The sequence below is a fragment of the Loxodonta africana genome, chromosome 8 (genome assembly GCF_030014295.1).
Source record: "Loxodonta africana isolate mLoxAfr1 chromosome 8, mLoxAfr1.hap2, whole genome shotgun sequence".
Lineage (NCBI taxonomy): Eukaryota > Metazoa > Chordata > Mammalia > Proboscidea > Elephantidae > Loxodonta > Loxodonta africana.
The window spans coordinates 123,443,942-123,468,108 of NC_087349.1; the positions used below are offsets into that span (position 1 = coordinate 123,443,942).

The following is a 24,167-nucleotide window of genomic DNA, read 5'->3' on the forward strand; positions in this document are numbered from 1 at the left end:
CATAAAAACTTCACTTTCTGCTTCCAGTGCTCTCTTGAGACAGGCTCACTCCTGAAGGATTTCTAACCAGATGCAAAAGTATGACAATATAGATTATTGGTCTATTGTCTTGTTGGATATTGTTAAGCATGAGATCTGGGGTTAGATAAACCTGCCTGCCTGCCTGCCTTCCTGCCTTCCTTCTTTCCTTGCTTTCTTCTTTCCTTCCTTTGTTTCTTCCTTTCCTTCCCTGGAATTGGCAAGCCTCCATATATGACATCAGTCATATTCTATCTCTGAGCTTAAAGCAGTCACATTTCTTCCCCTAACTTAAAGCAATGTGACACTTTAAGACACATCTATAACAGATCACAAAGCCCAGTCTTCCAGAGGAGGCCTGCCTCATTTAGGGTTAATAGCTCTGCATTTATTAAGGACAGGGCCACAAAGTCACTAATCCCCATATCTCGAAACTCAGAAACATTAACATCGAGAACACCCCTATTGGCTCAGGAAATATATTTTCTTGAGACCAGTGGTTCATAAAATTTATTCTCCAATTGGATGATCTCTTGAACAGTTGTTTGTCATAATCAGATTTGGAAGCCATAGATCTCCTTTCAAGTAATGATTGTGCTATAACCTCTGGCTCCATCTACTTTTCTTGTCTGGGCAGAGCAGATTCCAGTGATGAACTAAAACCACCACTGTCTTATCAAATAGTGGCAGTACTTGTTTTGTTTAACCGTGTTGGAAATTAGATTTTCAGGCACCGATCTTTACAGACCAGGTGTCAAAAGTGGGTGTGGTGTCTGTGGCCATAGGTTCATCGATTCCATAAACAAAATTCTGTCTGCAAAATACAAGGAGAAGTCAGAGTAGACACACTTATCTAGAAATGAAATGGTCTGGAGCTGAATGACTAAGTGTCAGGACTTCTCTAGGTAAAAGGTTTTCCTGGCTTCCATTTGTCAAGCCTACCAACCTCATTGGGATTGTATTGCCTGCAACCTTTGCACTGGTATTCTGAGTGGGGAGCGTGAGGCCCTCTCCTGATGACGGTGGATGCAGTCAGTTCTAATCCTGTTCAGCTGTGAGACTGAGAATCATTTAAGCTTTTAATTTTATTAAAAAAAAAAATTCCGCTGTGTTCTTCCATTATGACTGATACTTTCTCTGATTCTGGTCTTATATGTCCAGGAATTCAAAGGGATGCCCTCGCTCAGAAATGATTAAGATTCAAAGTGCTGGTCTTCAGATTTGGGCAAGAATACACAGCTTTATGGAAAAAAGGGGGATTCGCTCATCCTGGGACACTCTGCGTCAGCTGTATGCGAGGGAATGATAATAATAATAAAACATGCTTGCCCAACATAAAGGCCCCAGATCCTGGAATACAGCCACAGTTTGATGTGTTTGAATGATACAACTTTGGTTTCATTTCAAAGTATTTTTTTTCCTTCTTTGTCAGGGTACAGTATACCTAAAGGCCAGAGAAAGATAAATCTGTATTTACAAAATAAACAAGCAAACAACAAAAACTTCAAGTCATAAGCACTTTCAGATAAAAAGAAAAGCCTTTCAGGAAGATTTTTCCCTCTTGTGAAGTTCCACTGATTTAAATGGCCTTCTTACATTCAGGTGTCTGAATATTAACTCGGACGATTTGGTACTGTCTCTCTTCCTTAGTGGAGATGAGCTTCTTGCCCTCCTGGAGCTGGGCCTCAGCAGGGGCTGCTTCCCTATCTCAAAACACTAGACAGGCTGATGGGCCCTGCACCAGCTGGGAGATGTCTTACAATGTGGGGTATCGTGCCGGATGAGCAAGGAATATTGCTGTTCTAGGAGACGGGGCACTCCCTGTCCATGGCTCCTGGGCCCTGATTCTCCTCCAGATTAAATGGCATCTGAGACCAGCTTCCTTGGAGCTGGAGGACTGACTGACTGAGTTCTGACTCCCAGACTGGCGGTGGCGTAGAGAGTTCATGTCCCGTTGCCCAGCACCATTCCATCCTCAGTCTTGCAAGTGCATGGGACAGGACTGAGCTTCATCATCTATGCTAGTTGTTTTAGTTAGTTATAAAAAGCTTATTTTTCTTACTGTTAAGGTAATGCAAACCCTGTTAAAAACATAGATGAGGATAAAGAAGAAAATGATGATTATCTGTAGTTCTACCACCTAGATATATCCATATTTTACATTTTAGCTTATCGCTACTGCTTTAAAAAAATAATTAAGGTTGTATTGTATACACAGCTTTATATCCTGACTCTTTACTTTTTGATTATTATTTTACAATAGATCATTTCATATTTATTATCTCCTTTGAACCACCCCTCAACTCAATAGGCAGTAAAGGCATTTTTACTCCATTTTATAGTCAGGAAAATGGAATACGAACAAAGCTAAATTTGTTCAACAAATATTTGTTGAACCTTCTATGGGTCAAGCACTGTGCTGTTAAGTGTGTTGTCTGAGGTCACCATGGTAAGCGGTGGAAACACAACTAGATCGTAGATTTTCTGACTTGTAAACATATGCTAATTTCACACCTCCAAGTTCTTTCTCCCTTTCCCCCCTGCCCAAATCTTTACCAGCTGTATAATAAGTTAATTTTGGAGAGGAAAGCGTGGTGTTCGAGATTAGGTTGGAGACCCTGAGATGGAAATAGACAAGGGAAGGCAAAGCCCAGCCCGAGAGTCTGGGATTCTAGACAATTTATAAAAACAGGGTTGTGATCTCAGGCAACAGGGCAAGAGACCCAGCTACCACAGCTGGATTAGGGATTTAGGGCCAGCCTGTAAGGTCCTAGAGATAGGTTCTATTTCAGCTTTGTGCACATAATGGGGATTGGACTAAAAATAGAGAAGGAAGTTTTTGGCTGCATGGCCACCTTCGTATGTTTGTCTTTCACTATTTTCTCTGATCTTCTTTCATATTGTATATTTTGTTTCTTATTCAGAGCTCTTCAGAGAGCTCCTTTGCAACTACAGTCATTCTGTAGTTGTCCTCCTCTTTTTGACATCCTGATGAGTCCAGTTTGCCTCTGGAAATACCGTCTTCACTTCTGAGCCCTTCCTTTAATTCAGTGAATATCTAGTAGGCCCCTATTTGGATGCCCAAATCTTCTCTAATACCAAGGGATATAGACACTCATGTGACATGGTCTCTTCAATCGAGAGCAAGCCTTAATGAAAGATGTGACTATGAAAAAAAAAATATTGACAGTGTGGTCTATAGCATGAATGTAGCCATTCCCCTAACTTGCCTATCTCCTTCACTGTGGCTTTTTGAGAACAAAGAAAGGGAGCAGCTAACCAGACCTGGAGTAGCAGTGTGGTCAGGGAAGTCTTCGCAGAAGATATGCCAACAGAGGATTTAAAACATGATTCATGACTAAAAGTAACATGGGAATCTGAATAGAATCCTGGAATAAAAAAGAAACATGAGGAAAAGACTGAAGAAATACGAATAAAGTAAGGATTTTAGTTCATAATAATGTATCAATATTGACTCATTAGTTATGACAAAAATGTCATACTGGCGCATCATCCTCTACAAACCATCTGCCAGTTTGTTGTACTGTGGTGGCTTGCATGTTGCTATGATACTGGAAGCTATGCCACAAATATTTCAAATACCATCAAGGTCACCCATGGTGGACAGGTTTCAGCAGAGCTTCCAGACTAAGAAAAATTAGGAAGAAAGTCTTGGCGATTTATTTCCAAAAATTAGCCAATGAAAATAGTATAGATTACACAGAATATTGTCCAATATAGTACTGGATGATGAGCCCCTTAGGTTGGAAGGCATTCAAAATACATAATAGATGCCATCATACACTTGAGTATACCAATGATATTGAAGATGGTGCAGTGCTGTACAGCATTTTTGTCTGTTGTACATGGGCCGCAATAAGTTGTAGCTGACTCTGGCAACTAACAACAACAATGCAATATCTTAACAATGGGAAACTGGGTGTGGGTTTGTCTGGGAATTCTCTGGACTACCTCTGTGCCTTTTTTGTAAATCTAAAGCTAATCTAAAATTAAAAGCTTATTTTTTAAAAAATGAGTAAGTGTTTAGTGTACCCAGCAGAAGAGAAATATCACTGTGGGCAGAAGATCATGGATGAAAAGAGTCAAGGAGGAGTGCTATGGGCATGAGAAAAGTGAGTGTGTGTGGCGGGGGGGCGTCGAAGTATACTGTGGATACATAACATGAAGTGAGAATCAGAGCTGGGTCTGGATTAGGAAGGCTGTTCTTGGATACCAGGCTTAAAAGCATTAGGATTTATTCTTTAGAGAATTAGAAATCATTAGAAAATTTTAATTAATGCAAGTTCGTGTTTGAGTTTATTTATCATAAAGGTACGTGTCAGCATGTTGTTGGAGGATGGACCAAAGAGAGAGAGGTAACAAGACCAATGAGGAGACTATCACAGTAGCCTGGGGCAGAGTTGCTGCTGCCTGGAGCCAGGCAGGGGACTACAGCAGAGGACAGCCTGGAGAGGCATTGAGGGGCAGAGCCCATCTCGGAGCGGAGCTAACACCCATGTTGCTTTTCTATTCGGGCCAGGCTTCATCCCATCTGCTTCTCCTACCTCAATTCTCCATCCTCATGACTGATTACAGCCTCAACAGAAAGACAGGTAAAAGTGGTTGATCAAGGTCCAGCAGAGGCTATTTTGTCTCTCATCCGAACTAGGACAGCAAAGATTCAAGACACATCTTTATCATTGTCAATGACATTTGGCAGCAGGTGTTAGGAATTCAGTTCTGGTGCAGGGGTTAGAAAGTCCAGTCCTTGTAACTGATATGGAAACCCTGGTGGCATAGTGGTTAAGTGCTATGGCTGCTAACCAAATGGGTCAGCAGTTTGAATCTGCCAGGCGCTCCTTGGAAACTCTGTGGGGCAGTTCTACTCTGTCCTATAGGGTTGCTGAGTCGGAATCGACTCGACGGCACTGGGTTTGGTTTGATTTGGTTTTTTGGTTGTAACTGATACATCATAATCACAGCAGGGTTACCCCCACTATGGCTCTCTGAGTCATCAAGATGGTGAAGGAGGCATGATGACTCCACTCGCACCCAGGATGAGTACCAACCCCAGCACCAGGTTAAATAGTTCTGGGGATGCAGATGCAGGCAGCCCAAATACATACCATGTTCCCATTCCTGCCCCCTGAGTTCATGTCAATGAGTCCAGAGAATCCAGTGGGAAAATAGCCATGATGCTTCCTTCTCAGGCTCTACCTGTTCACAGAGTATGATATCTTAGATGTCCTCAAACAGGATTTTTGGTAGACCTTAACTTGCCCTTCACTGCAGTGCCCTCCAAATTAATTAGTGGCTGGGGGGCTCCTCACAGTACATGGCCAAGTTCTTAACTAAACTACTATTCATCCTTGCCAGGCATCCTGTTATTTAGGATGGAGTGGGTCCTAAAAAAAAACCAAACCCATTTTCGTCAAGTCAATTCTGACTCATAGTGACCCTATAGGACAGAATAGAACTGCCCCATAGGGTTTCCAAGGGGCGCCTGGTGGATCTGAACTGCCGACCTTTTGGTTAGCAGCTGTAGCTCTTAACCACTATGCCACCAGGGTTTCTGGAGTAGGCCTTAGCATATGCATGACAGGCTGTATTCTGGCTTCCAGTCCCCATAAGAGGTTCCAGGTTCCTTTTAAGCTGCCTCTAGAACCACGCATCTCATTCTGATGTTCCTAATTTAGGCCTAGAATTCTAGTATTTTCCAGGTGGAATGGTCCCACAAACTTTGGAACTGTGGTCTCATAGATAGTGTGGAGACCCTGACGAAAATGTCTGTACCATTGGAGATGCTGGGAGAGTAGAAGAGTCATGAACTGGCTATCTTAGGGACATTGGGGCCCTCAGAGAATGCTTCTCCACAGAAGGGTGCTTCTTCATCTCTATTAAATTATGAGTCGTGGAGTCTTGTGTGATTTTCTGATGAAGAAAAGATGGTGTCTAAAGCAGTCTGATTCCTTAACCCCATGCTCCTCAGACAGTGGAGTCCATAGATGGTGCAAATGGTTAAAGCATTTGGCTGCAAACTGAAAGGTTGGAGGTTCTAGTCCACCCAGAGATGCCTCAGAAGAAAGGCCTGATAATATAATATACTTCTGAAAAAATCAGCCATTGAAAATCCTAAGGGGCACAATTCTACTGTGACACACATGGGGTTGCCATGAGTCAGAAAAACAAAAACAAAAAACCATCGCCATCAAGTCCATTCTGACTCATAGAGACCTTATAGGACAGAGTAGAACTGCCCCATAGAGTTTCCAAGGAGCGCCTAGTGGATTTGAACTGCTGACTCCTTGGTTAGTAGCTGTAGCACTTCACCACTACACCACCAGGGTTTCCGCCATGAGTCAACTCAGTAGCAACTGGCTACTCAGATAGCGGCTTATGGATGGGCAGCAGCAGCATCACCTGGAGCTTGTTAGACACAAAAAAATCTCAGGACTCAGAGTCAGAAAGTTCGTACAAAATCTCTGGGTGATTTTAGCATGTATCAACATTTTACGATCACTGTGTTAATTGGCTGCACGTTAGAATCACCTAGAATGCTCACATTTCCATGTCCAGCCCTCTACGGATCAATGGAATCAGAATCTCTGGGGCTGGGGCACAACTATCACTATGTTTTACAAGCCCCTTTAGGAGATTCTAATATGTACCCAAGCTGAGGCCCCATGACCTAGAAGAGCAGTGGTTCCCAGCCTGGCTGCACACCAGAGTCACCTGGGAGGTGTCAAAACTGCCCGGGCCTCACCCTTCTCTCAGAGATCATGATTAAGTTGGTTTGAGATGGGGCCAGGTGTCTGTATTTTTTAAAATATCCCTGATTAATGGTTGGGACTCATTGAGCAGAGGAAGGGCGCTTTACCATTGCCCAATCCCTGCAGGGACACAGAGAGGGGAGCAGTCCAAGAACACCTGATTTTCTCTGATGTTTTTGAGCCGGGATGGGGTCTCCTCTACCACCACAGGGTGCCTGTAGGAGATGCATCTGGCTCCTGGAGGGGTCCTGTAAGCTCAGGAAGGGATCAGGCATTTATTCTGCCATTGGCTTCCACTGGCTTACTGTGGGGTCTGCATTCCAGTGAGGACCAGCAGGAGCTCCTCACCTGCTTTCAGTAGGCCAGGATGCTGGGCAAGCTGTGCACTCGGGTTTTGTTACTTCTCTCAGTGCTCGGCCTCCTCCTGCCCCTGGTGGAGGAGATGGTTGAACACAAGGGCCTCTGGCCTGGGCAAGTCAAAGGAGTAATTAAAGAAAAAGGATGTTTTCTGGGAGACACAGTGACTTGGTGTCAGAGCACGGACAGAACAAAATGGGACATAAACATTTGTTCTAGAGAAAAGCTGTTACAGCTGGTTTCACTTTAGGGTCTAGCATGTCCCAGAGATCCAGATGAGCTCATACAGGAAGTGAAGCACTCCATCATGCCTCTATTCTCATTAAGATTTTACTATGGCTCTGGTTCTCTGGGAAGCTCAGAGGGCTGCTGCCCGCCTACCCACCTGACCCAGAGCCCCAGCTTGGAAGGTGATTTCCTATAGTGAGCATGGGTACCTTCTCTATTCTTTACACTCCCTTTTTCTTTCACAGCTGGCTACATGGGATTCGGAGAAGGGCCTGAACGGCAGCTTGCAAGAGAGGCCGATGGGCAGCCGCCTGCAAGGACTGACTCTCAAAGTGGTGACTGTCTTGGTAGGATCATGTGGCTATTCAGGACCTTCACCTTTCAGGCTTTTAGTCTGAGGCTTCTCTCTGCTTTAATGCTGGTTTTAGAGAGAAGGCAATATTGAGTTTTGAGCTTTCATAAAGCTTTTCTGTTCAAATAACCACGTGTATAGTGATGAGGAGAGTGATGTTGGGGGTTCTGCCCAGTGTCCCCAAGTCCCCATCCCCAAGATCACTGCACTGCTCTAGAGATGGGCCATTAACCCAGGTTAATCATAGAGCTGCTGAGAGGGCTCAGTTAGTACTTGTCCTTGGATGCCAGCTGGACCTGGATCTACTGAAGGTCCTTAGGAAAACTGTGCTGCTAGCCAGGATATCCCAGATAAATGCTAGGAAAAGAACATTCTTCAGCACACTGCACCACTTATGGGCCCACATGACATAAAGTTCAAAGTGGAGACTTTTTGTTAGATGGACTTTATCTACATGGTTGATCTGGAATGGTAGACCTTTACATTTGAAGAGATCTTAGAAGCATTGGTATTCGTTTAAATTGCCTTAGAAGCATTGATATTCCTTTGAATTACCTTCTGTACCTTTTTAGAAGGACTCTGGGAGAAATATTCAATTTACCTCTTATTAGGTAGGTCAGACATGATGCAAATATCTGCCTCCACCCAGGAGATGCATAGGATCTCCTTAACTCTAGAAGCCTTGACAGCAGTTTTTCTGCAATCCCCAAATACACACCATAAAAAGATATATACCCTATTGTCTCAACAAAATTAAATTAGTGAGATATAGTCTCTGAGGCTGTTTGCTAAAAGGCCCCTTTTTGTTCAGTTTTACACAAGCAGGAAAGCGAGTAGTGGGGAAGGCTGAGGTGTTTTCCAGATAGCCATGCACCCCTTAGGAGCTCATGGTGACATAGCATAAAATGTGTGAAAGTAAGCATGGCATGGCTTTGGACCATAAGTCAGTCCTTTGACTTATGGCATGACCTTGCCAGTTAATCAGCATCTATTTTCTAGTACAACCACTAGATGTAATTCTGTCTTCTTTCTGCCTGATATCACAGAGATTTGTTGCCATTTATTATTCTAGATGAGAAATATCCTTGTTTCCTATGAAGGTTCCCCCCAAGTTATGGCATTTCCTTAGGACAGAGTCCAGATTCAGCATGAATGTCACAATCATGGAAGTCATATTATTCTGGGAGTTGGGATTTTGGGGAGAGCCCAGGATAGCATAACACATGATAAGTGAACATCCATTCCTCCATGCTGACCCACCAATTGGGGCTATTTTCCCGTGCATTATATCCTGAATGTCTGTAAACTGCTTTTAGAAAAGGTAGAGAAGTTTAGACCCCAGGATTAAATAGAGTAAATACAATAATGCTTCCCTAAAACTTCTAAGGAGCCCTGGTTGCCCAGTGGTTAAGAGCCCAGCTGCTAACCAAAAGGTTAGCAGTTGAAATCTATCAGCCACTCCCTGGATATCCTATGGGGCAGTTCTTGTCTGTTGTATATGGTTCTATGAGTCAGAATCAAGTCGATGGCAGGATTTTATTTTTGTTTTGTTAACCTTCTGAAGTTATGATCAACCAGATATGTCACTCTAACAATACTCTGGAAATATGTGTTAACATACCTGCTGTTTAATTGAAGAAATGAAAAATGAGAGTTTTAATATTGCCTTACCTGTTCATTCTGTTATCCCCAGGAAGAGCCTTTCGTGATGGTGGCAGAGAACATCCTTGGTCAGCCCAAACGCTACAAAGGGTTCTCCATAGATGTCCTGGATGCACTGGCCAAGGCCCTGGGCTTCAAATACGACATTTACCAGGCCCCAGATGGCAGGTATGGTCACCAGCTTCATAACACCTCCTGGAACGGGATGATCGGAGAGCTTATCAGCAAGGTAGGTCCCCAAAGCAGAATCATATGTGTGGGGAACACCCTAGTCTGCCTCTGGGGTGATAGCTAAACTTGGCGCCATTATGCAGTTGGAAACATGAGACCAGCTAACAAGACCACAGTTACCATTCTTCACACACTAAGGCCCAGTGCAGCCTCTTTTCCTCAGCCCCCCACCATGACTTCTCTTCTATTCTTCCACCCTCTCATCCCCTGGCACTCGAGCGTTTCTATTCCTGTCTACTGCTCTCATTCCTCTGACACCCATATTCTGTGCCTATTCTGTAATACATCCTACTGAAAATCAACCCCCACCTTCAGGCTGAAACAGGATCCAGTTCTCATGGGGAGGTGGGGGTACTGGCAAGTGGCCATTTTCCTATAACTCATGGACTGGACCTCAAGTTGGGTATATATGTGCAAGTGTGTGTGTGTGTGTGTGTGTGACTAAGGGTGTGCATGTGTTTGCATTGTTATGTGTAAGTGGTGTCACCTTCTCCCAGCTACCCATACTACTTTCAAAGCATCACTCTTCTTCCCTCCTGTTGGAAGGAGAAGCATGGCGTGGGGCTAATTGGCTATGTGTACATCCCTGCGCCTGTTATCCCATTTCCTCACAAGGATTTACGATAGTGGCATACAACTCAGGCCCTCCTTCTCCAGTCTGAACGCTGCTATTTCTTGACAATTTCTGACATCTCTATGGACAACCCTAGACGCCCAGCACTTTGACCTCCTTGCCTCCAGTGACCATTGCCTGTGCTCCACTCCAGCTCCTTCGTCCCACACATCTGAAATTTTCAGTCTTAAGCATCATTATCCCACTCCATGAATTCGGTCTGTTGTCCTGGCTCTCTTGGTTCTTCATTCCTAAAACACAGGGCCTTTGCCTTTTAACACATAGAAGCAGACACTAGACTCAATCTCTCAGATTTCTCTTAAGCTTTAAAAAAAAAAATCTTAATTGAGGTATAATTTTCATAGTGTAATATTCATGCATTTTAGGTGTATAATTTAACGATTTTTAGTAAATTTACTAAGTTGTTCAGCCATCACTATAATATAGTTTTAAAATATTTCCATCGCCCCAATACAATCCCACCCCCAGTCTTAGCCAACCTTTACCTACTTCCTGTAGGTTTGCCTTTTTGAGCATTTCTTATCAATGGAGTAATACAACACGTGATCTCTTGTTTCTGGCTTCTTCCTCTTAGCATAATGTATTCGAGGTTCATCCTCGTATCTTTTTAATGCCCTTCCAATATTACATTCTTCTCTGTCTGGTGTACCCTCTTTAGTTGATTAGCAAGCTACTCTTTCCTTGTGATTTCCTTGTTTTCTGGATTTCCTGCTACACCCTGACATGAATTGATCCTATTGTTGACCTTCTTGGCTCTGACATCCAGGCTGCCAAATCGCCTAAGAAGAGAAAATCACAAATCTGTCCAGGTGGAGGTATGAACAATGGGCAATCTCCCACCTCAGCTGGGTGCGAGCTCCTTAATTTATCCTTTGTTGGCCTCCTTGGCTACATCACTCAGAGACTGTTTGAAAAGTTTGCCCTTCTCTAGCCACCTAAAGATCTTCTATCCTTCTCACTTAATAAAAAAGAAATTCCACTCCTATATTGAGGAAAAAAATTGAGACTTCTAGACATGAAATTCTACTCCAACTTCTTAGGAAATTCGTATCTGTAGGCAGCTGCCCTCCCTCTCACTTTCAGAGCGGGGACTGTTTCTCCTCCTGTAAAAGTTAGCCCCTCCACCTGTGCTCATGAGTCCATTCCCCTGTGCCTTCTCCAGCCCCTCCTTCATAAATTAGCTTTCCTCCACCCTATATTTTAAACCATCCTGCTGCTCCACTGACTCTCTTCCTCAGCCCTTAAATATGTTCCACACTCTCCTATCCTAAAAAAGAAAAAAATTCTGGATCTTGCGTTGTTGAGAAAAGAAAAGGCAGAGATACAAATGTCATATAAGAAGAGGGTTCTGACATAGTCGCCTCCAACATTTTTTCTCTTTATTCTGAATATGTTGCTGGATTTCACAGTTTTGAATATTAGCATATCTTCTTCTCTATCCCACACATTGTTGTTATTGTTGTTAACTGCCATCCAGTTGGCCCAACTGGCCCAACTAATGGAAACCCCGCATACAAAGGAATAAAACACTTCCCAGTCTTCTGCCATCCCCATGATTGGTTGGGGATCAAACTGTTGTGATGTATAGAGTTTTCATTGGCTGATTTTTGGAAGTGATCACCAGGCCTTTCTTCCTAGTCCATTTTAGTCTAGAAGCTCCACTGAAACCTGTCAGCTTCACAGCATGCAAACCTCTGCTGATAAATGGGTGGTAGCTGTGGTAGTAAACCCAATAAAATCCATGTATGTGTTTCTCCAATTTTAATATTCAGCTTGCATCAGTTGTCATGATCAGTCACTCTAAGACAAACCTGGTGCTGATGATGACTCCCACTTGAAGGCCCAAGAGCCATGATCAAGATGGTCAGTACACATTTGAGTGAGCTTGTGGATAAAGTGGGATTCTAGGCCCCATTATTGCCTGTCATCAACCCAGCTCCACTTGAGGACCCTAACCTCCACTAATCTTGGCAGCTTTATCCCCCTCCTCTGATCTAGATCCATCTTAATTGAGTTTTTGTCTATTTTTAAAACGGAGCTCATCATGGAAAGCAAAATTTTAGAAGATGATTTTGAGTTCATAACCCAGTGTGCCAGAGAGCTCCATCATAACATGGATTTTCTGTAAGAAGAATTGACTCGTGAGTCTGCAGGTCATGAGTTAAGGGCAGTGCGAGGTCAAAAGAAGTAACAATCCCTTCACTACGAGTAGTCTTTTACTCTGTGGCGTGGAGTATGCATATCACACGGCCAGGGAACAATGCATTAACGGGGTTCAAGACAGTTGTACAACTCATCATATCATTCCAATGTATTTTAGATTAACAGGGAGCTCACTGTGGGCGATGGCATATGGAGAGGCTTGCTGGGAAAATGGAATGTCTCTGTTGAAGTAAAGGGAGGATGTAGTTAAGACTAGAACAAGATAGAAGGACCTTGCTGGAGGTGGAGTGAAACATGGGCAAAAGAAAGGAGAGGGAGAGAGCTAAGGTTTGCTAGGTGGGATAACAACAACAATAAAGCAAGGAAAAGCTGTAATTTATACAGGAATGGAGTTTTTTTTTTTTAGACTCTTTTCTTCAGAAGAGGTTTCCAAGAGTATTTAGGGTTGGGGAGAGAAATTTATAAGGTGAAGGAGGTAGTATAGACAACTTGGTGTTGGATTTTTCCTTACATGATTCAAGGCCACAGGGTGGTCTCAAATCTATTTCCTCAAAGGATAAAGGATGAACCTTCATCCAGGGCACAGCCCAAGGATTCAGGAGAGCTGAGGACTGATTCTGATGAGATGATTTTGCCTTTCAGAGAGCAGACTTGGCAATCTCAGCCATCACCATCACCCCAGAGAGGGAGAGTGTTGTGGACTTCAGCAAGCGGTACATGGACTACTCGGTGGGGATACTAATCAAGAAGCCTGAGGAGAGAATCAGCATCTTCTCTCTCTTTGCTCCATTTGATTTCGCTGTGTGGGCCTGCATTGCAGCAGCCATCCCTGTGGTTGGGGTGTTGATATTTGTGTTGAACCGGATTCAGGCTGTGAGAGCTCAGAGTGCGGGTCAGCCCCGGCCATCCACCACTGCCACCCTGCACAGTGCTATCTGGATTGTCTATGGAACTTTCGTACAGCAAGGTACCTTCCTGGCTTTCTGGCATTTGACTAGCTCTAGGGTCCTGGAGTGGGAGCCATTGGTGGTTAGGTGGTAGAATTCTCACCTTCCTCGCGGGAGACCTGGGTTCAATTTCCTGTCAGTGGAGGCTTGCATTTTGCTATGATGCTGAACAGGTTTCAGTGGAGCTTTCAGACTGAGGTGGACTAGGAAGAAAGGCCTGGCCATCTACTTCTGAAAATCAGCCAGGGACAATCCTTATGAATCGCCACAGTCTGAGCCACAATTGATTATGGGGATGGCACAAGACCAGGCAGCTGTTCATTCTGTTGTGTGTGGGGTTGCCATGAGTCAGGGGCCAACTCATTGAAGCTGAGAACAACAAAAATAGGGTCCTTGAAGAGATTATCCATTAGCAAAGCTTTTAGAGACATTTTACAAAAGTAATTTTAAAGGCAATTTTATTTAATCTCTAGGACAGTACAATATCATGCTGTGCCTGATTTCTCTGAGGAATATCAGATAGAAATTAAATGACATGACAACAAGGATGTCAGCTTCAAATCCTGACACTCCACTCTAGATTAAATTTAACTTTGGAGTTGGCTTTGCACGTTTTCCCCTTTCTCATCGGACTGGTTGTTATGCACATAAGGTTGTCCAATGAAACCCCGAGTCTTGTTGAAATTTGAAGTCTTAATGGAAAAAAAAAAAATACAGTTGTGTTGCAATCATCTAAGCTGTCTCTGAGAGGTTTGGATAGCACTTGGTGAGTTACAAGGTTATGCCACTTTGACTGGAAGCTACAAATTGCAAAGCTTCTAATGTGAGTCTTGGCCCCATTTGTAGCAAAGGCTGTGTGAGGGTCTATAAGGAGAATAGACAGTGGGAAAATTTCTTTTGCTACCACCAAAGGGACCAAGGAAAAATAATTGGCCTCAAAAAGGCAGCCTTTAACTGAAAGTCACATGCAATGATTTCTGAAAATCCTGGTGGGGGGCGGGGGGAAGTCATCTAGTGAGAGCTGAATATTAGCAGAAGTGATGTAGTACATCTCATTTCTGGGTTTAAAAGAAAGCTATGGAGCCCTCTGGGTAGGAGGTAATTCTATATTTACAGAATTCCTGAGACTACTATCTGCGAATTTGAAATTAGAAAGGAATCTCACATCAGGTTACAACTTTGTGAGTTCTTATCACTGTGATTTAGAATTTCCTAGCTGGAAGATTTTGGTATTCAGAACTCTGTCCTTGGGGTTTTGACAAATTTCACATTACTACGAGGCCAGCCGTGGCTTTTCCATATTTGGTCCCTTTCTAAGATTGGTGGTGATCTTAGGATGCTTTCCCAGAATTGTAACAGTCCTCATACCCAGCTGTCACCATTCTCCTGCTCCTGAGCATACAACTGGGGCCAGAGATCACCAGCATCAGTGAAGGCCCAGTGGAGGGCAGAGCTTCTCTGTGGTGGGCTGGGGATTAGAGCACCAGCCTCAGGCCAACCCTCCTTTGCCTGCCCCCTAAGGTGGTGAGTCCTCGGTGAACTCGATGGCCATGCGCATCGTGATGGGCAGCTGGTGGCTCTTCACTCTCATCGTGTGCTCCTCCTACACAGCCAACCTTGCTGCTTTCCTCACAGTGTCCAGGATGGACAATCCCATAAGGTAAGACCCATCCCTGCTTCAGATCTGGGGCCATTTCACTTCAGAAAGGTGTAAAGGGAGAATGCAGACCTGTCAGGAGCAGCCTGGTGTCCCGGAGAGAGCCTGGAGGCAGACACGGCCTCTGATCCTGGATCTGCCATTTGATGATGAGGTCCTTCAGTGCCTGGAGAAGAGCTTCTCTCCGGTTCTGCTGTATTTCATGCACAATTAAATATATGAGTCAACTCGTTAAATGCTATTCTCTGAACAGTTAAATGCTGCTAACAAAACTAGTACATCAAAATATTAAAACTTAAATTTCTTCATGCATTTAAACGTTGACTACAAACTTATTTAATTAAACTTTTCAAAACATTTAAAATAAATCCACAAGTTTAATATATCTTTCAAATTTTCAAACACTTTAAAGTGATTTTAGAAAGCATGCCAATTATCACAATGATTAGAAAACTTTTTTCAATTATACTTAGAAAATCATAAAATTATTGAAACCAAGGAGCAAAATATTTTCCTCACTATTTACATTTTACAAAATTTTGAAAGTATGAACTTAAGGTAATGAAACTTTTTGAAATGACTCATTTTGTGATCAGATTCGCACGTTGCTGTCGCTCTTCGGTGACGTCGAGTCTGTTCTGACTCATAGTGACCCTACGCACGACAGAACGAAACATTACCCAGTGCTGTGCCATCCTCAGAACCTCGTTACGCTTGAGCCCGTTGTTGCAGCCACTGTGTCAATCCATCCCGTTGAGGGTCTTCCTTTTTTTTCTGCTGACCCTCCACTTTACCAAGCATGAAGTCCTTCTCCAGGTACTGGTCCCTCCTGATAACACGTCCAAAGTATGCGAGAGGAAGTCTTGCCATCCTTGCTTCAGATTCCTGTATACAGTGTAAATTATAAAAACACTTGAATAAAGCGAGGCTCTGTTGGATGTGTGGCTTGCCCAGTGCACATAGGCGTGAATATATTCGGTGCTTCATAGGGTGCAATACAGGCGTCAACATTTCCTCTCTCACTTGAGCCCTGACTTACGGTTTTCTGAGTTCCTGCCTTCGGTAACATCTCTGACCCATCATACTCACTATCATTATATTGACTCCTTTGGTTCCCAGCTCTAATCAAGTCATCCAGACTTAAGCAGACTGTATGGCTCCCAATTGCCTATTTAAAAGAATTCAAACTCCTTGACTAGGAAGCAAGACTGAGTATGATGTTATCTTTTTTTTTAAAACTGGAATTTTTGAGATATAGATTCACATGCAATTGTAAGAAATAATGCAGAGAGGTCCCCTTTTACCATCTACCCAGTTTATCCCAATAGTAACACAGTACAGAGCTATCATATCATATCACAACCAGAATATTGACATCGATACAAATGACTCATTGGAGCCGGGGTGGCAAAGTGGTTAGGAGCTTGCCTGCTAACCAAGAGGTCAGCAGTTCAAATTCACCAGCCGCTTCTTGGAAACCCTGTGGGGCAGTTGTACTCTGTCCTACAGGGTTGCTATGAGTTGGTACTGACTCGATGGTACCTAACAACAATTGACTCATTCAGAGTTCTCCTTTGTACTTGTTTCTGTGTGTGTGTGCACGTGTGTGAATGTGTGCTCATCTAACCAAACCAAATCAAACCCGTTGCGGTTGAGTTGATTCTGACCCAGAGACTCCATAGGACAGAGTAGAACTGGCCGATAGGGTTTCCAAGGAGCCACTGTTGGATTAGAACTGCTGACCTTTTTGGTTAGCAGTGAAATGTTTAACCAGTCCGCCACCACAATTTTTAGCAGTTGTAATGGTTTGTGTATTCACCACAGTAAAGATACAGAACAGTCCACCACTGCAAGGATACATTCAGCTGTCTTTGAATAATGAAACCCATCTCCCTCCTGTTTCTACTCCACTCCATCCCTAACCCCTAGAAGCTGTCCTCCGTTTCTAAAATTTTATCATTTCAAATATGTCATATAAATGAAATATACAGTGTATGATCTTTTATAATTTTCTTTTTTAACTCAACATAATTCCCTGGAGATTTATTCAAGTTGTTGCATGTATCAAGAGTTTCTTCCTCCTTTCCTAGCTCTTTCCCTCCCTCTCTCTTTCCCTTCTTCCCTTCCTTCCTTCCTTCCTTTTTTACTGAGTAGTATTCCATGTACCACAGTTTGTTTAACCATCCACCCAGTGAAGGCCATCTTGGCTGTTTCCACATTTTGACTGTTACCAATAAAGCTGCCATGAACAATATGTAGTTTTTGTGTGAATATAGGTTTTCATTTCTCCGGGACAAATGCCCAGAGGTACAATTTCCACGTCTTATAGTGACTGCCTGTTGAGCTTTAGGAGAAGCTATCACTGTTTTCTGGAGTGGCTGTACCATTCACATTCCTACCAGCAATGCGTGAGTGATCTAGTTTCTCTAGTTTCTCTGCATCCTCGAAAGCATTTGCTATTGTCACCATTTTTTAATTTTTAAAAAAAATTTAGCACTCTAATAGGCTAGATAATTATGACTTTGTTTTGCGTTTTCCTGATGGCAAATGATGTTGGACATCTTTTCATGTGCTAATTTGCCATCTGTATATGCACACATATGATTTTTGGTGAAGTGTCTGTTTATGTTTTTTGTCCATTTTCTAATGGAATTGTTTGATGATTACTGTTGAGTTTTAAGAGTTCTTTGTATATTCCAGACATTTGTTCTTTGTCAGATATGTGGTTGGAAATATTTTCTCCCACTTGGTAGACTGCCTTTTCAACCTCTTAACATGGTCCTTCATGAAGGAAATATTTTTAATTGTGATGAAGTCCAATTCATAAATTTATCTTTCTTGAAGCATGCTTTTGGTATCAAGCCTAGAGCTCTGCCTAGCCCTAGATCCTTAATATTTTCTTCTCTTTTGTTTTGATTTTTTTCTAAAAGTTTTATATTTAAGTCCACGATCTAAGTATATCTTATATATCTTTTTGTAAAAGGGGTGAGGGTTAGGTCAAGGTTCACTTTAATTTTATTTTTGTCTATGGAGGTCCAGTTGCTCCAGTGCCATTTGTTTAAAAGTCTGTCCTTCCTCCATGAATTATTTTTGCACCTTTGTCAAAAATCAGTTGGGCATATTTGTGTGGGTCTCTTTCTGGGTTCTCTTTTCTATTACCTTGACCTTTGTGCCTATACCCTTGCCATTACAACAAGGTATTAATTAGTGTAGCTGTATAGTAAAATTTTAGCCACTGGATGGCACAAACAGTTGCCATGAATAGAAATCGAATTGACTGAATGGAGTTTTTTGGAGTCCTGTGAAGTTCAAACAACTGAATACTCGGCTACTAAAAATTTGATGGTTTGAGTCCAGAATCCACTCAGAGGTATTTCAGAAGGCATGCCTGTGATCAACTTGAGAAATGCCACAGCAGTTGAAAACCCCATGGAGCACAGTCTTCTCTCACACATGTGGGCTCACCATGAGTCTGAATCAACTCAAAAGCTTTTTTGTTTTTTTTTTTGACATCAAGTAGACTAATTGCTCCCACCTAACTCTTCATCAAGATTGTTTTAGCTCTCGGAATCCACAACAATGAGTAGGGTCTGTGCCTTTCCATATAAAACCCAGAGTAAGTTGTCTATGTCCACCAAAAAATATTGCTGGATTTTTTTTTTTTAATAGAGAGATGCTTGACCTTATTTTTCTACATTACCATATCATACCAGAAAAACAGATCTGTTCTGATCATTTAGTTGTGTGATTTTATTCCTCTCTTCTCTTCCTTTCATGCTTTCAGTGTTACATTTCCCATCCATGTTTTTTATTTTTTTATTGCGGTTTATATGAAAGTTTACAAATCAAGTCAGTCTTTCATACAAAAATTTATATACACCTTGCTTTATACTCCTAGTTGCTTTCCGCCTAATGAGACAGCACATTCCTTCCCTCCACTCTCTCTTTTTTTACGTCCACTCGGCCAGCTTCTGACCCCCTCTGCCTTCTCACCTCTCCTCCAGACAGGAGATACCAACATAGTCTCATGTGTCTACTTGATTGAAGAAGGTTATTCTTCACCAGCATCATTTTCTATCCCACTGTCCAGTCCAACCCCTGTCTGAAGAGTTGGCTTCGGAAATGGTTCCTGTCCTGGGCTATCAGAAGATCTAGGGACCGCGACTGCCGGGCTCCTTCTAGTCTCGGTCAAACCATTAAGTTTGGTCTTTTTAGGTGAATTTGGAGTCTGCATCCCACTGCTTTCCTGCTCCCTCCGGGCTTCTCTGTTGTGTTCCCTGTCAGGGCAGTCATCGGTTGTAGCCGGGCACCATCTAGTTCTTCTGGTCTCAGGCTGATGTAGTCTTTGGTTTATGTGGTCCTTTCTGTCTCTCGGGCTCATAATTACCTTGTGTCTTTGGTGTTCTTCACTCTCCCTCGCTCCGCTGGGTTGAGACCCATTGATGCATCTTAGATGGCTGCTTGCTGGTGTTTAAAACCCCAGATGCCACTCTCCAAAGTGGAATGCAGAATGTTTTCTTAATAGATTTTATTATGCCAATAGACTTAAATGTCCCCTGAAACCATGGTCTCAAACTCCCACCCCTGCTATGCTGGCCTTTGAAGCATTCAGTTTATTCAGGAAACTGCTTTTGGCTTAGTCCAGTTGTGCTGACCTCCCTGTACTGTGTGTTGTCTTTCCCTTCACCTAAAGTAGTTCTTATCTACTATCTAATTAGTGAATACCCCTCTCCCAATCTCCCGCCCTCCCCCCTCTTGTAACCATCAAAGAATATTTTCTTCTGTTTAAACTATTTCTCAAGTTCTTGTAATAGTGGTCTTATACAATATTTGTCCTTTTGCAACTAATTTCACTCAGCATAATGCCTTCTAGATTCCTCCATGTTATGAAATGTTTCACAGATTCCTCACTGTTCTTTATTGCTGCCTAGTATTACATTGTGTGAATATACCATAATTTATTTACCCATTCTTCCACTGGTGGGCACCTTGGTTGCTTCCATCTTTTTGCTATTGTAAACGGTGCTGCAATGAACAAGGGTGTGCTTGTAAAGGCTCTTATTTCTCTAGAATATATTCCAAAGAGTGGGATTGCTGGATCGTATGGTAGTTCTATTTCTACCTTTTTAAGGAGGCGCCAAATCAATTTCCAAAGTGGTTGTACCATTTTACATTCCCACCAGCAGTATATAAGTGTTCCAGTCTCTCCACAACCTCTCCAAGATTGATTATTTTATGTTTTTTGGATTAATGCCAGCCCTGTTGGAGTGAGATAGAATCTCGTTATAGCTTTGATTTGCATTTCTCTAATGGCTAATGATCATGAGCATTTCCTCATGTATCTGTTAGCTACCTGAATGTCTTCTTTAGTGAAGTGACTGTTCATATCCTTTGCCCGTTTTTTAACTGGGTTATTTGTCTTTTTGTAGTTGAGTTTTTGCAGTATCATGTAGATTTTAGAGATCAGGCACTGATCAGAAATGTCATAGCTAAAACTTTTTCCCAATCTGTAGGTAATCTTTTTTACTCTTTTGGTGAAGTCTTTGGATGAGCATAGGTGCTCCCAGTTATCTAGTTTCTCTTCTGCATTGTTAGTAATGTTTTGTATACTATTGTCCCTATTTTTTCTTCCAAGGTCTTTATTATTTTAGATTTTATATTTAGGTCTTTGATCCATTTTAAGTTCACTACTGTGCATGGTGTGAGGTATGGGTCTTGTTTCATTTTTTTGCAGGTGGATATCCAGTTACGCCAGCACCATTTGTTAAAAAGATTGTCTTTTCCCCATTTAACTGTTTTGGGGCCTTTGTCAAATATCAACTGCTCCTATGTGGATGGATTTATGTCTGGATTCTCAATTCTGTCCTTTTGGTCTACGTATCTGTTGTTGTACCGGAACCAGGCTGTTTTGACTACTGTGGCAGCATATAACAGGTTCTAAAATCAGGTAGAGTGAGGCCTCCCACTTTGTTCTTCTTTTTCAGTAATGCTTTACTTATCCAGGGCCTCTTTTCCTTCCATATGAAGTTGGTGATTTGTTTTTCCATCTCATTAAAAAATGCCATTGGAATTTGCATCAGAATTCTGTTGTATCTGTAGATCACTTTTGGTGGAATAGACATTTTTACAATGTTAAGTCTTCCTATTCATGTGCAAGGAATATTTTTCCACTTACGTAGGTCTCTTTTGGTTTCTTTGTATAAGCCTTTTACATTTCTGGTAAGATTTATTTCTAAGTATTTTATCTTCTTGGGGGCTACTGTAAATGGCATTGATTTGGTGATTTCCTTTTCAATGTTCTTTTTGTTGGTGTAGAGGAATCCAACTGATGTTTGTATGTTTATCTTGTATCCTGATACTCTGCTGGACTCTTCTATTAGTTTCAGTAGTTTTCTTGAGGATTCTTTAGGGTTTTCTATGTATAAGATCATGTCATCTGCAAATAGAGATACTTTTACTTCTTCCTTACCAACCTGGATGCCCTTTATTTCTTTATCTAGCCTAATTACTCTGGGTAGGACTTCAAGCACAATGCTGAATAAGAGTGGTGTCAAAGGGCATCCTTGTCTGGTTCCCGATGTCCAGGGGAATGCTTTCAGACTCTCCCCATTTAGGATGATGTTGGCTATTGGCTTTGTATAAATGCCCTTTATTATATTTAGGAATTTTCCTTCCATTCCTATTTTATTGAGAGTTTTAATCATGAATGGGTGTTGAACTTTGTCAAATGCCTTTTCTGCATCAATTGATAAAATCATGGGGTTCTTGTTTTATTCATATGATGGATTACATTAATTGTTTTTCTGATATTGAACCATCCCTGCATACCTACTATGAATCCCACTTGGTCATGGTGAATTATTTTTTTGATATGTCTTTGAATTCTATAGGCTAGAATTTTGATGAGGATTTTTGCATCTAAGTTCATGAGGGATATAGGTCTGTAATTTTCTTTTTTTGTGGTGTCTTGTCTTTACCTGCTTTTGGTATCAGGGATGTGCTGGCTTCGTAGAATGAGTCTGGGAGTATTCCTTCTTTCTCTGTGCTCTGAAATACCTTTAGTAGCAGTGGTGTTAACTCTTCTCTGAAAGTTTGGTAGAACTCTGCAGCGAAGCTGTCTGGACCAGGGCTTTTTTTTGTTGGGGTTTTTTTTGATTACCTTTTCAATCTCTTCTTTTTTATGGGTCTATTTAGTTGTTCTACCTCCGTTTGTGTTGTGTTTCTAGGAATTCATCCATTTCTTCTAGGTTATCAAATTTGTTCAAGTATAATTTTTCGTAGTAATCTGATATGATTCTTTTAATTCCACTTGGGTCTGTTGTAATATCGCCTACCTCATTTCTTTTTAGGGTTATTTGCTTTCTCCTCTGTTTTTCTTTTGTCAGTTTGGCCAACGGTTTATCAATTTTGTTGATTTTTTCAAGGAACCAGTTTTTGGTATTGTTAATTCTTTCAATTGTTCTTCTGTTTCCCGTTTCATTTAATTCTGCTCTATTTTTTATTATTTGCTTTCTTCTGGTGCCTAAGGGTTTCTTTTGTTGTTCTATTTGTTCAAGTTGTAGGGATAATTCTTTGATTTGGGCCCTTCTTTGTATGTGTGTGCATTTATTGATATAAATTGACCTCTGAGCACCGCTTTTGCTGTGTCCCAAAGGTTCTGATAGGAAGTGTTTTCATTATCATTGGATTCTATCAATTTCTTTGTTCCATCCTTAATATCTTCTATAATTCACTCTTTTTTGAGCAGGGTATTGTTCAGTTTCCAAGTGTTTGTTTTCTTTTCACTGCTTTTTCTGTTATTGATTTCTACTTTTATGGCCTTATGATCAGAGAGGATTCTTTGTAATATTTTGATGTTTTGGATTCTGCTAAGGCTTGCTTTATGACCTAACATGTGGTGTATTCTAGAGAATGTTCCATGTGAACTTGAAAAGAAAGTATAGTTGACTGTTGTTGGCTGGAGTGTTCTGTGCACGTCTATAAGGTCAAGTTGGTTGATTGAGGCATTTAGATCATCCGTGTCTTTATTGAGCTTTTTTCTGGATGTCCTGCCCTTCACCGAAACTGGTGTGTTGAAGTCTCCTACTATAATTGTGGAGCTGTCTATCTCACTTTTTGATGATGTTAGAGCTTGTTTTATGTATCTTGCAACCCCGTCATTGGGTGCATAAATATTTAATATGATTATATTCTCTTGGTATATTGTCCATTTGCATTGTATAGTTTCCTTCCTTATCCTTTGTGGTGGATTTAACATTAAAGTCTTTTTTTTTCCAAAATTAATATTGCCAGTCCTGCTCTTTTTTGATTTTTGTTTGCTTTTTTTTTCATCCTTTGTGTTTTAGTTTGTGTCTCTAGGTCTAAGGTGTGTGTCTTGTAGGCAACATATAGACGGATCATGTTTATTTATCCATTCTGCCACTCTCTGTCTCTTTGTTGGGACATTTAGTCTATTTACATTCAGCACAATTATGGATAGGTATTATTTAGTGCCATCATTTGGATGTCTTTTTTGTGTGTGTTATTGACAGTATCTTTTTCCCACTTAATTTTTTGTGATGAATAGTTTATCTTTGTATAGTCTCTTTTCTTCTTATTCGTTATTGTTGATTTTGTTTCTGCTGAGTCTCTATTTTTTTCTTGTGTTTTATTTTGATGTGTAGGATACTTTGTCTCCTTTTGGTTACCTTAATATTTACCCCTATTTTTCTAAATTTAGATGTAACTTTTATTTCTTTATATTGCCTTGTCTTCCTCTCCATATGAAACATCTTTGAGTATATTCTATAGTCCCCCTTTATTGTTTTGATGTTGTCTTCTTTTACATAATAACATTGCTGTTTCCCTGTTTTTTGAGCATTTTTTTATCTTGATTTATTTTTGTGATTTCCCTGTCTTGGGTGACATCTGATTGCTCTTCCCAGTATTCTAGTCTTTGGTTGATATCTCATATTATTGATTTTCTAACCAGAGAACTCCCTTTAGTATTTTTTGTAGCTTTGGTTTGGTTTTTACAAATTCCCTAAACTTCTGTTTATCTGGAAATGTCCTAATTTCACCTTCATTTTTGAGAGGCAGCTTTGCTGGATATATGATTCTTGACTGGCAAATTTTTTCCTTCAATACTTTGCATGAGTCATCCCATTGC

General features: G+C 41.5%; 1 protein-coding gene across 1 annotated transcript in view; it reads left to right on the top strand.

Annotated features, from left to right (window-relative positions):
* Window positions 1-24,167, top strand: part of GRID1 (glutamate ionotropic receptor delta type subunit 1) — a 986,611-nt gene that overhangs the window by 790,639 nt on the left and 171,805 nt on the right. Inside the window, exons 9-12 of the mRNA XM_064290308.1 lie at window positions 7,619-7,720; window positions 9,419-9,616; window positions 13,058-13,382; window positions 14,884-15,022. Coding sequence (XP_064146378.1) covers window positions 7,619-7,720; window positions 9,419-9,616; window positions 13,058-13,382; window positions 14,884-15,022 — 764 coding nt within the window. The remainder of the gene's footprint in view (window positions 1-7,618; window positions 7,721-9,418; window positions 9,617-13,057; window positions 13,383-14,883; window positions 15,023-24,167) is intronic.